A 13,891-nucleotide genomic window follows, 5' to 3' on the forward strand; every position below is an offset into this window, starting at 1 on the left:
ACACAAAACAGCAGGACTCTTGCGCAAACTTGCAAAGTCATTTGAGGAAACTATGGAAAAATCAGAACCAAAATATTACAAATACTTTTAATGAAAGGAAAATGTCTCCAACACAAGTGTGCAATATTTCAGAACAGGTAAAGTTCATTTTTATTGCAGCTGTCAACCCGTAGTAGAATTATATTTGCAAGAAATAAGCTTTTAATGAGGTGTTTGTCGGAGGAGGAAAACATAGGATTGCTACCCTGTCCAGGATTTTCCAGAATCGTCTCGGTTTTTGGCCATCTGCCCTGAAAAAATTTCATTCCATTCCGGGACGCAAAATGTCCCAGAATTTCACCATTTTCCCAACGCGTTCCCACTTATGAACCCTTGTTTATAAGCACACTATAATCAAATGCATTCTCATATGAATCATTAGAAAGTTCGATTCATTTTAGTGAACTGGTTTGTTCGGATGATTGAGATTTTCACTTTCGTGTGAACAATTCTTTAAACTTTAGTCTATTTGCTACAGTGCTTTATATTCTGGAAAACATGTCCAAAATAGGAATGTCCTTCCTTTTACTGTCAAATCTCATAGGTTCATAATGGCCAAAAAAAAAAAAAAAAAGCCTATTTTTAAGAATTACGCATTAAAATTTCCTAACAAATCTCCATCTAACTGAATTTTGTGATCCTTAACTAAATTTAATTAGTAAAACTTAAAATATCTTTTTTTTTTTTTTTACTTAATTATTTTACTCAATTCAATATGATGGAAATTTGGTATTAAATTGAAACGCGTAGATGTTGAAATGCGTACTGCAAATCTTAGTGAATGTTTACAATTATTTGAGTTACTTTGGTTTAATGTACAAATGTTTTTTTTTTTTTTTGTTACTTTATACATATTTACATTTTAAAACATTTAAATGTTCAATGTGAACCATAAACTCAAGAAAACTGCTTAGGGTCTGAATAGGTAAATTATATGTTAAAGGAATGTTCCGGGTTCAACACAAGTTAAGCTTAATCGACAGCATTTGTGGCATTATGTTGATTACCACAAAAATTTATTTCGCCTCATTCCTCATTTTTTCTTTAAAAAAAGTGAAAAAAAGATGTGTTCCAGTGAGGCACTTTCAATGGAAGTGAATGGGAGCCAATTTGTTAACATTAAAATAGTCACTTTTTCAAAAGTATAACCACAAGACGTAAACAATATGTGTGTAAACATGATTTTAGTGGGTTACAATCACTTATAAACCTTTTCTGTGTAAAGTTATAGCCAATTTTACAACTTCGTTACCATGACGAGGTAATGTCAACAAACCCTAAAATGACTGTAAAAATTACAATTTAAACAACTTTACAGCTCAAATAATACACAAATTTTAACAGAAGAATTAATGCAAGTGCTTTTATAAAATTAGAAGCTTCAAATTCGTTTAAGCCCTCCAAAAATTGGTCCCATTCACTTTCATTGTAAGTGCCTCACTGGAACCCAGATGTTTCCTTCTTTTTTCTTTTTTGTTTTTTTAAAGAAAATGAGGTACAAGAGGAAATATTTTTTGTGGTAATCAACATTATGCCACAAATGCTGTCGACTGAGCTTAACTTGTATTGAACCCGAAATATTCCTTTAAACCTTTCATAACAAAATTCCATCAAATTGAACTGAGAAATCTTTAACAAAATAAAACGAAATATTACGTTTTATTTCATTTTGTTAATACATTTTGTGTAATGATGTTGTGTTATTGAATTATATGCTATATAATAGCAATAGTAATTTCCATATAAAAAAAAAAAAGAGTAAATAACATGTTTTATTTCTTGTATGATCGCCAGCAATACATTTATAAGTCATTTATAAGGTGTCTAGAAATTTTACATGGCCAAGGTGGCAACCCAAGGAAGACAATAAATTCACCATAGCAATACCATGGTATCTGAATACAGTAATCATTAAGTAAAATGGTATCCCCCTGTGAAAACATAACTTTATCATGGAACCATCACAGGACTTCTAGTAATGGCAAAGATCTCAACATTTATTCAGTCGTCAGGAATAACTCATATGCTGTGGAGTCGATTACGTATTTAACGAGTAATACGAACGGTTTAAAAGTAAAAGACGCCTTTTAAATGTACGTGTCATGCAGAATATTTTACTGTTTTAATCCTCTTACTCTGTCTGAACAGCACAGTACCTGTCACAGAAAGCCGCCATCTTGCGTTGTGAACTTTGCCCTTCGCCCGACAGATATCGACTATATACACAGCGGCAAGTATGTGAATTGGGTTCGACTTTTTTTTTTAACCCTTGTGCGTCAATAAAAATAAAAAAAAAGTTACTCAGAGGTCCTTACAGAACAAAAATGTCCGCGTCAAAATACTGCCATATATAATAAATGCTATTTATTTATTTAATACATTTTTAATAAATACAAATCACAGTCTGGGACATGTCAATGATTAGCAACAACACTGATTTTCATTCAATATAAATTTTTGTGCTGTGTCACATAAAAAAAAAAAAAAAAAGGTACTCACTCAGTACCTTAGAGGACAAAAATGTCCGCGTCAAAAAACTGCCATAAAAATATTATATATTAATATTATTTTCCACTTTCACTGACTTAGATTTTTTTTTAACCAACATCAGTGCTGATCATAACTACCAAATATTCATTCATTTTCAGGATTTTAACCATTTAAATGCAAGTTTTGCAAAATTAACATAATGCCACTGTTGATTTTTACACACACACACACACACACAAATTTCTCAATACACGCATACATAACACACTCTGACATCCATACCAACACACCCACACAATTTTAGCTGCATCATTTATTCAACTGGCCTGCAGTGCTCTATAATACAGCAAATAGAAAATAGGGGAAAAGCATGTATTTGCTCCATAGGCTAAACATGAAAAAATGGCGCCATCTGGTGGAGATATAAAATATGTAAATTTTGAAGCCAGGACTCCGGAATGAAAGCATAATATCATAGAATTCATGATTTTATGCTTTAATGGCACTGGGATCAAATATTGCCGGTTTCAATGGGCACATTTTTGTCCTGAAGGTCCTGAGTGTAACTATTTTGTGTACACAGTGTATTATAGATGTATTATAGGACCTGAGGTTGAAATATCAACCCCCCCCCCCCCACACACACACACATACACACCCACACACACACACACACACACACACACATGATGATGTTTCCGTAACACAGAGATAAGCCAGAGATCTCCTATATCAATATAACAACCTCAACGTTTTTACTATAGGAGAGAGCGTCACTGTCAACTAGCGTGTTACGACAGTAAGTCACCGTTTGCGGATACCATACAAATGAATGAGGAGAGCCGTAAACTGACACCAACCTGTCGCAAAATTATTCGTATCTTCTCTTATAAAACAGCAATTTTATCGTAGTTAAATCCACACAACGTTCATTCCAAAATGATTTTTTGTGTAAAACATGTTTGTGATTATCGTAATGGCGGCCAAATCATTAAGTGATGAGCTGTTTCCTCACAAAATCAGTTTATTCAGCACACTGAAGCATCTCCTCCATAGACATCCATTTAAAAATAACGGCCTGTGGTCTCCTCGCCAGTATGCGGTATGCGCATAGAATGTAGATTTAACTATGTAGAAGGGCCCTGGATAAGCTTCTCAAAATGGGCGGGGCTGAACGATACGGACATTCATTGGTCAAAAATGGTGGGTCTAAATAAGATTAGTGTTCCTATTTTAACTTTTAACTGTGTGCTTTATTGCTATCAACTAAGAAGTTTGAAGTAAGCTGAAAAAACGCCATGAGATTTGAATGGTGCCAGAGACAACTGAGCAGAAACAGACTACTGGTATTAAAATGAATGGGACAAATTGGAACGGCCAACGGATGTAGAAAGGAAGTCCCGCCTTTCTGTCTATCAAATCTAGAACGCGCATGCGCAATAGCTGAACCAGCCTGAAAAATAGCGTTTTTTAGCGTGATCTGAGCTAAAGATTGACAATTTATGATACTGTTGTTTTTAGATTTTACTAATGATTTTAAATAAGTTTTTTGATCGACCAACTGTTTTGGAGATGCCGGTCTATACTAATTTAAATAGATAGGAGCTGTACTGTTATGCCCCTTGTTACATAGAAAATAACTGCCCGGGAGCGCTCCAAACAAAGATGGCCGCCGAGTGGACTGACTTGCTTTGAAAGGGACTTTGATTCAAATGAAGAGTCGGCTTATTGAACCCTTACTGCGCCCTCTGGCGGAAGACATGCGACATTTGCATCCACCCACTCCCGCTGCTTGACGCGATTGGCTATTTTCGTTTCACGCTAACATGACGACACAGTTCTTATAAAAACACGCGAATGCTTCCTTCTCTTTCTCTGTGCTGTGGCAGTGCTCAGAAGAGGTACGTAACGGTGTGTTGTTACTTTTATTAGCGTGCTTTTAACGCAGTTTGTTTGAACGTTTAATGAACGTATTCTGTATGGCCTTGTAGTAGAGCCCTCCATTCTTGACATACTCGAGGTTGTGTTGTACTCTTGTGTGTATGTATGGAGGTATATTAGTGCCAGTGCAACGTCCGGTGCCAGCATGTTTCCCATCGGCTGGTTTTATCCTCAATCACTGGGACACATTTTAACTCTATTTTGTATTAATGTGAGTAGTTATTTCTGTCTTGTAGTCTGTGTTAAGTTCTTGTGCGTATGTTGTAATTGTACGTCTTAAATTTTCTAATGTCTTCATTACATTTCCTAATGGTCATTTGTCTTCTTTCAGGTTGTGCGCTTTTTGCAGTGTCACTTTTGCAAGGTTTGGGACACTGATGTGAGTATTTGTGAGCCTCACGTCGGCATGCTTGGGTTGATCATGTAATCTAAGATGGAACGGAGAGTTATCACAACGTAACAGAAATCGTGGAGGTTCTCGCCTCTAGAGACTGCCGTTTTGAATGTCTTGATAATTTTGCCTTTGATTAAAGTGACCCAGTTGTAGACTTGTGCGCACACCAGGGGCCTGATTCACAAAATCATCAACGTTTATAATTTTATATTGACGAACTGCTTGTTTATCCCTAACTAGTTTTACTTTAAAATTTGTCGGGAATCTGGCCCCAGGGATGTCGTTTCCAGTGATCATCAGATGGCTTGATAAAATGGTATCGGGTCTGCATCGTTTTTGAGTTACAAAAATCTGTTGTAATGAGCGTGACGTTTTTTTAATTTAGTGTTTGGCAGCAACTAATCCGCATGCACACTTTGTTTTTATTACTGAACATTCCTTAAACAACTGACATGTTTAACCTGTATAAATTGTGTTCCTGATGTAACAAATACAAATTTTTTTTTTCTGGTCTGACTTGTCATTGAAATCATTTTTTTGAAAATTAATCCATGCTGACATGGTTTCTTGCTCATGTAGAATTAAGCAATAGTCTGCAATATTTAAGGCCCAGCAAGGGTATTTATCACAAAAATCTGATTTCATCCAGAACATTATATGTGTGTGTGTGTGTGTGTGTATGTGTGTATATATATATATATATATATAATATGAGGTTTCAAATGGAAAAACTAAAAAGGAAAGTCAGAAATCATTGTAAGCTGTAAAATCAAGACACATTTTTGGAGCATGTCAAGATACATTTTAATTACTGCAACACTTTATTTTTTTTTTTTCTCAAATTAATCAAACGGGTGTGTCAAATGATTGGTCTAAGGCCAAATGATCATAATTGCCATTTAATAATTAAGTGTGACTTGGCTGTGTAAGTCTATATGGTAATGTTATGTTTCTCTGAAATAAGTTGCTGTTGAATTTCATTCACAACTTGCAGTAAAATCCATACAAATTTGATAAGATAATTTTGTACACCCTCAAGTACCTAAATAATTTTGCATATTAATGTCTGTTAATAAATCAGGGGTATTTGCACACCAGCTTTAGCTGTCTAATAATTTATTAAAGAACAACTGATGGTACAAATACACAACACATCAATTTAAGAACAATGAGAACTTTTATCATAAAACTTGGCATGCTTTGTGAACAGTAGAGAAGCTAATGAACTGGCAAAATTGTATTATTGCTTATTTGGACCCTAATTATATAATGGTTATAATTGGTTTATTTTCCACATTTTTGTAAATGTGGAAAATGAGGATATTTCATTTTCCTAAAATGTTTCCATTCTATTTATATATGAATATTTAATTTATGATTTTTCTTAATTTTTGAAAACATTTGACATGCATTAGCTTTAACTCATTTTATTATTTTACATTTATAGAAACAGTGTAAGTACATGTATTTAAAAGGTAAGTAAAATATTAACTTTGAGGTCTGACTAAAAGTGGGCACAACAGACAACGTGACTGTTTAATTTTATTTTAAAGGTGCATTCAGGCATTTTTTTTCCTCATTAATAAAGTTTAACTCCTAAAGACATGAATTGTAATTTTGCAATATATGTAGGAAATAATGACCACACACATTAAAATGAAGACTCCAGTCATATCAGTAACCTTATAAAAGCTGTTTTATTCTACATGGAGAGGGTCCGCACATGGGGGCTGCCATGTTAGAATCACATGACCAGCTGAATACTACTCGCTTAATCTCAGTAACCGTCCTGTTATTTGACACTTTCACTCATTGATTAAAGTAATCTTGGCTGACTGTGAATACTAAACTTCTGAAACTGGAAACTATTGATTTTAAATGATGCTGCATCCAAGCCGCTAGGTGTCGGTGTAAGTCCAAGATGACACAAAGACAAAAGTAAAGGTGCACTCAGTAATTTTTTTACATTTGTTTAAACTTACACTGACACTTAGTGGTGTAGATGCAGCATCATTCAAAAGCAATAGTTTTCAGTTACTGATGCCACTGTAGAAATTCACTATTCACGGTCAGCTTTGAATAATGTTATCCATGAGTGAAACTGTTTAATAATAGGGTGGTTACTGAGATCTCCATGTAGAATGAAATGGCTTTTATAAAGTTACCTATGTGACGAGTCTCCATCTCATATGAGTGTTTATTATTTTATACATGTTTCAAAATTACTGTTCATTTCTTTTGGAGTATAACCTTTAAAATGAGGGAAATAATACTGAGTGCACCTTTTAAAGTCTTGGCTACAAAAAAATGCTAATGAACATTTTCACAGTTATTGCTAAGGAAAAAAGATACAGCTTTTGGGAAATATTGCCCCAATAGCGGGGCATGTTAACACACTATATGGGGTAAGTTGTCACACAAACAGCCTATCATAGTGAGGCACAAAATGATTAATAAAATAACAAATGGAAAAGTTAACACAAGTACAGTATATCATAACATTGTTTTGTCCAATATTCCTCTATTGCTTAATGTTGCCGATCTAACTTCAGCAGCAGCCCTCTCTCTTTCAACCTAGATAACAATATAATGCATTAATAACATTAAAACGCTTTCATATTGAACTAAAAAGACAATTTTAAGTTGAAATACTGAAAAACAGAATAGTTTCTCATTACAGAAACAGTTATACAAATGTTTTAGTACTGATAAAGTGTGTTCTGGTAATGAGGTGACCTAACACAAAAGCTGTAATAACGGGCACACGTTACAAATGAGTAAAAATTATTGCTTCATCTTACAGAGGTATTTAAAAACTAATTTAGTTGTTAAAATTGATCATTAAATCCACTGTCTAACAAATTTAGCATCAGGCAGTGCAGTTCAGTAGCCTGATCGCCTGGGGGGAAAAACTTTCTCAGTCTGAGAAAGTTCTTCCAGATGGTAACGGGCAGAACAGTCCTGTGGAGGGATGAGAGCTGTCCTTCACAATGTTTGTTGCTCTTCTTAAGCACCGCACTGTGTGGATGTCCATCACGGAGGGAAGACTGGACCCAGTGATGTTCTGAGCAGTATTCACCAACCTCTGTAGGGCATTTAGGAAAATCCACTTAAGAAAAACAAGTTTTTTTTTTTATTTATTTTTTTACCCCAAATACTATCCTTTCACAATATTGTCAAACTTCTGATTTAATCACCTTGAACAATTGAAAATTATGTCTAAAAATATGTGCAGAAATGTAATATTTGAATTTGTATGTTGGTTTCATATGGTTTTGATAAACATTTACCCCATTATCAACAAAAGTTTTGATTTAATGCCAGGTGGTATAACCATATAGTAAATTAAAACTATACCTTAAAGCTTGAATATATGTGTACACATCTTAACACATGCACACATTCAGTGGCGTCTCGGAGTCTTAATTTCTGGTGGCGAACAATCAATAACTAAACCCGATTTTTTAAACATTGATTGATAATTCCAAATGCTGTCTGTCAAATTGACATAAAAAAGAAACTTGAAAAACATTTTAACCTAGTGCATCAGTTTTGACTTTACTCTATTTCTCACATTTCTGCTATATGTGTGTGCCCTATTTATTCCCTGGTATTACGACGCGTTAAGAAGCGTATTAACAGGCACCATCAACATTGCCACCTGGTTTTATGCATCTCTTTTGTGTTTGGATTTTGGGTAGAGGCCTAGAGAGTCTCTGATTTCATGAATAAAGTGCAAAAATGCATTATAACAAAAAGAAAGTGCAAAAAAAGCGGTGCATCATTTCAGCCATATATACAGCAAACAGAGCAGAATTGTCAGTTATTTAAGTGCAGTATCTGTATTAACTGAGCTTCAGAGATGTGCTTCTCATGTGGCACTTTATGTTCAAATCAGGGACAATGAACAAGTTCTGTAAACTTTTGCATGCATGTATTCACTTTAACCAGCAAAGTTTAAAAACCTCATTTTAATGGGGTCTGGGTAGCTCAGTGGTAAAGACGCTGGCTACCACCCCTGGAGTTCGCTAGTTCAAATCCCAGGGTGTGCTAAATGACTCCAGCCAGGTCTCCTAAGCAACCAAATTGGCCCGGTTGCTAGGGAGGGTAGAGTCACATGGGGTAACCTCCTCGTGATTGCTATAATGTGGTTCGTTCTTCGTGGGGCACGTGGTGAGTTGAGCGTGGTTGCCGCAGTGGGTGGCGTGAAGCCTCCACATGCGCTATGTCTCTGTGGCAACACGCTCGACAAGCCACATGATAAGATGCGTGGGTTGACGATCTCAGACGTGGAGGCAACTGGGATTCATCCTCCGCCACCTGGACTTAGGCGAATCACTACGCGACCACGAGGACTTAAAAGCACATTGGGAATTGGGCATTCCAGATTGGGAGAAAAAGCAAAAAAAAAAAAACAACAAAAAAAAACTCATTTTAGCACAGCGGTTGATTGACAGGTAGATCCTTCACACTAGAACATTCCCTAGAACTCTTTGGTTTCACCCATAGACTGTATATAAAGATGGACAACACATCTCCACTTCCTCCCACCAGGAGTGGCTGGCCATAGGGAGAACCGGGAATGTTTCCAGTGGGCAGGCCGTGACAAGCCGCGACTGGCTGAAGAGGGCCGCAAAATGGATGCAGAAAAGGACAGCGAAAAGGATAATGACATGCCAGCTTCGATGGCTATTTTCATGGCAAAAACCAGGTTAAAATAATTAAAGTAAAACTAAAGATGTTTAAGATTAAATTTGGACTAATTTTGTTAAAAACCTTTTCATGGGTGTCAATGGAATAAAAGAGTTTTCTCACAGGTGTAGAAATATTACAATCTAAGATGAGTGGTGGTGGCGTAATGGACTAAAGCACTGAACTGGTAGGCAAAAGGTTGTTCCCCACATGTGACTCAATCCCCACAGCCACCACCATTGTGTCCATGAGCAAGGCACTTAACTCCAGGTTGCTCCAAGGGGGGTTGTCCCTGTAATAAGTGCACTGTAAGTTGCTTTGGATAAAAGCATCTGCCAAATGCGTAAATGTAATAAAATATTTGATAGACAGTGGGCTCTGACATGATGCACAGATGGGGGGATTTTCCCCTGATAGTTAAAATTTGTGTGCGAGTCTTGAGTGGCCTATCCAACATCTCGAATAAGCAACTTGGTCCCACTGGTTACTAAAAGAGAAGAAACTGCTGGTCCCAACAAAAGGATTTATTTCATGTCATTTGTTTGAGCACTGATCCCATTCTGATTGCCACTTGTTTTTGACATGCAAATTTATTATTGGTTTCAGATCTATGGAAGGTATTGAGCACTTTTTGAGTTCTGTAGATAATGCTTCTTTGGCAGCATTTTGGCTTGCTCATTTCCAGAGATTCCACAGTGGCCAAGTACCCAGCAGAAGATAATGTAAAAATGTTGAGCTTCAAAGGATGACAATTTGATTAAAATCTTCACAATTGTTGGGTGATCAGTTTTAATAGATTCTAGTGCATCAAGAAATGATTTTAAATCAGAAATAATAATAAAAAAAAATCCTGTTGTTGTGCAGTCTCAATGAACTTCAGTGCCAACAGTAGAGCACTGGCCTCTGCAGTGAAAATTGAGCTTTGGTCAGGAATACGTATACCCTGACGTAGTTGATTTGTTGCAAAAGCCACAGACACATGATTTTCAGATTTAGATCCATCTGTATAAAGTGGAATATGTAATGGGAACATTTGTCTAATATCCAGAAGTTGTTGGTGAAAATCATTTGGATGAGTTTTTGACTTTTTGTTTCTTGTTAAATCTAGAAAGATTTTTGGTTTTCTGAGGTCCCATGGAGGAATTTTGCAAAAGTGAGTTTGTTCCAAAATGTTTAAATCCACTTTTAAATACTCCAGATGAGGTGAATGTGTAGACCAAGAATGTAACTTTTTTTATTTATTTATTTATTATTATTTTTTTTTTTCATACATTACTGAAAGTTGAGGTGGAAACACTGCTGGATAGGCCGGATTTTCTTTATTTGTGTTAAGCTTGATTGCGAATTGTAAAGCCAGCTTCAGGCGTCTGTTTTCCAAAGAAAGCTCATTAGCCTCCACAAATAGACTTTGGATCGATGACGTTCTGACAGCTCCCAAAGCCAGTCATATACCTTGGTGGTGTATAGTATCCAAAAGTCAAATGTATGATTTTCTGGCTGAGCCATAGACTATACTTTCATAGTCCAGCTTTGAGCGAATCAGTGTTCTATATAGATTTAGGAGGATTGAGCTGTCTGCACACCATTTTGTTTTAGATGAAACCTTTAAAATGTTCATGGCTTTAAAACATCTCTTTTTTTTTAATAACTTAATATGAGGGATAAAGGACAGTTTGTTGTCAAAGGTGATGGCAAGAAATTTGGTCTCTTTTACAACCTTAATGGGGACTCCACCATATGCAACTCTGGATTCTTGTGTAGAGAGCGAAGTTGGCAGAAATGCATGCAAACAGTTTTGCCTTTGAAAACTTGAAGCCATTTAGCATTGACCAAGACTGTATTTTATTTATCTTCAGTTGAATTTTCCGCACAATATTGCTCATGTACTTGCTTCTATAGCATATGCAGATGTCATCTGCATATAAGCTACAGTGAATATCTGAACCAATTACTTTTGTATTGCTATTTATTTTAATACTAAAAGAGTTACTGATAAAATACTCCTTGAGGCACTCAAAGTTCTTGTCTATGTAGGTCAGACAAGATGTTACCTACCTTGACTCTAAAGTCTATTTCATAAAAATCTTTCAACAAAACTGGTAAACATCCTCTAAAACCCAGTTGATACAAATCCTTTAAAATTCCATACTTCCATGTTGTGTCGTAGGCTTTCTCCAAATCAAAAAAGACTGCTACAACATGTTCTTTCTTAATAAAAGCATCACGTATATAGCTTTCCAGACTGACGAGGTGGTCTATTGTGCTTCGACCCTTCCTGAATCCACACTGGGCATTACTTGTATGATGTTTGATTTCCAGTATCCAAACTAGACAATCATTGACCATCCTCTCCACTGTTTTGCATAAGCAGCTGATCAAGGCTATAGGGTGAGAGTGGTTGAAATCATTATGGTCTTTCCCTGTCTTTGGAATGGGTAAAATTTCTGCTTCCTTCCAAGCGGGTGGAATATTTCCTGATATCCAGATGGAGTTAAACATTTAAGAAGCATAGTTAGAGTAGTGTGAGGTAGATTTTTAAAAATTGGTAGTGGAGTTTGTCTGGTCCAATGGCTGTGTCGTAGGATCTTTTTATAGCTCTTAGTAGTAGCTCTTCCATGGAAAATGGCTGGTTATATGGTTCCATACTGCTTGAAGAAAAGTTCATATTTCTTTTCTCTTGTTGAGCTTGGATTATTTGGAAGGCAAGAAGGTAGTTTTCAATCGATGAATCCTTTTCAAATGTTTTTGCTAAGATGATTGCAATTTCTTGTTTTGAAGTTAAAAGTGAATCTTGATGTTTGATATGTTGTATTTGTGGACCACTGTTCTTGTGCTTGCTGACAAGCTGGACACAAATCTTCTCAAGCTTTCCTTTTTTGCTTCATTTATTGTTCTTCTTGTTTGTGCTCTACTTCTTTTGAGTTTAATAAAATTTTCAGTAATTAGATGTCTGAAAGTGGTCACTTCCACAGAGGTCATGCCAAACTTTCCATGAGAGGTCTAAAAATAACTCAGGCTGGCAGACTGTTAGATCAATTGCTGAGTATGTTCCATGCCCTGGGTGTAAATAAGTATGTGATCAATCATTTAGAAGACATATGGGATGGTTATCTATAAAATCTTCAATCCTCTTTCCTTTAGTGTTGCAATGGTTACTGCCCCATAAAATGTTATGGCTGTTAAAATCTCCCATGAGTATAAAAGGAGAAGGGAGCTGAGCAACCAGATTATCCAGGCCCATGTGCGTTATATTCAAGTTAGGAGGAACGTAAATAGAACAGACTGTAATGGTTTTCTGCAGGGTAAAATGCATGGCCGTTACCTGTAGATTGCTGTTAATACTGATATGACTATGAATCACACCAGTACTGATTAAAATAGCTGTACCTCCAGAAGCCCGTCTATTGTTAGGTCCAAAGGTATTAAAAGCTGTACAATTTTTAAAAGAGAGGGTACAATCTAATGATAGTTGTGTTTCCTGAAGACAAATGACTAGAGGATTGATAACCGCAGCTAAATGATGTAACTCAGTATAATTAGCCCTGAGGCCACGACAGTTCCATTGGATCATAAAACTCTCCATTAACTGTTTTTTTTACCCCAAATACTATCCTTTCACAATATTGTCAAACTTCTGATATAATCACCTTGAACAACTGAAAATTATGCCTAAAAATAAATGTTATATAATATCATTAGCTACATTTACAAACGTAACTAAATATTAGATGAAATTACATCAAATTAACTTTTAGTCATTGCATGTGATGACGTTGTGTAGAGTGACAAGCAGGTGTTTGGGAAAATTATGTGTTAGTTTGTTTCTATTAAGTGTTTTGGGAGAATTTTAAATCAAAATTGACTTTTACACCTGTACATCTCAATTTTAATGTTTTTGGGTCAAGGGGAAAGATTCTGTTTAAAAACCACCTATTAAACTGGACTGTTAAAGAATAAAAGTTGTGCTATTGTATTCATCTTTTTCCAATTATACAAAAAAGGGGTTATTAAAGATTTAATCTGCAGTGGCACGGTTGCCCTAATTTTTAGGAGATGGGCTACTATAGTGTCCACCCTCTCTCATTTCAAAATCTTTAATATGTTTTGTCTTTGAAGTTTCATCTTGGGGTACTTTTTTTTTTAATTATTATTTATTTTTGAAGTTTGATTTTCAGTTGTTGAACTCTGATTGGAAGAGGCTCACTTTGAGTTCCTGTATTCTTGGTCCTTGGCAGAAGTTTATTATTGTTAGTAGTTTGGGGGTTGTCTTTATGCATCCAGGTGAGATCTGTCAGGCAATCTATTGTTCTTATAGCTTTTTTGACAACAGAGGCA

General features: G+C 35.7%; 1 protein-coding gene, 1 long non-coding RNA gene and 1 other non-coding gene across 5 annotated transcripts in view; 2 read left to right on the forward strand and 1 right to left on the reverse strand.

Annotated features, from left to right (window-relative positions):
* ganaba (glucosidase II alpha subunit a) overlaps positions 1-2,240 on the reverse strand; it is a 29,346-nt gene extending 27,106 nt beyond the window's left edge. For 2 of the 3 annotated variants that reach the window (XM_051672397.1, XM_051672379.1), the window contains exon 1: positions 2,175-2,230. In XM_051672397.1, coding sequence (XP_051528357.1) covers positions 2,175-2,215 — 41 coding nt within the window. In that variant the 5' untranslated portion in view covers positions 2,216-2,230. Of the gene's footprint in view, positions 1-2,174 lie in introns of all 3 variants that reach the window. The other variant, XM_051672388.1, reaches the window with a different exon arrangement.
* A 1,870-nt stretch (positions 2,241-4,110) lies between these two features.
* LOC127426475 (uncharacterized) lies at positions 4,111-5,377 on the forward strand. Its single transcript, XR_007894781.1, has 2 exons — positions 4,111-4,430; positions 4,802-5,377. It is a non-coding gene; the product is annotated as an uncharacterized LOC127426475 (long non-coding RNA).
* Positions 4,527-4,659, forward strand: LOC127431319 (small nucleolar RNA SNORA57). The gene has a single exon (XR_007895570.1). It is a non-coding gene; the product is annotated as a small nucleolar RNA SNORA57 (small nucleolar RNA).
* Positions 5,378-13,891: the final 8,514 nt, after the last annotated feature.

This window comes from Myxocyprinus asiaticus, chromosome 3, assembly GCF_019703515.2.
Source record: "Myxocyprinus asiaticus isolate MX2 ecotype Aquarium Trade chromosome 3, UBuf_Myxa_2, whole genome shotgun sequence".
In the NCBI taxonomy this organism is placed as follows: Eukaryota; Metazoa; Chordata; class Actinopteri; order Cypriniformes; family Catostomidae; genus Myxocyprinus; species Myxocyprinus asiaticus.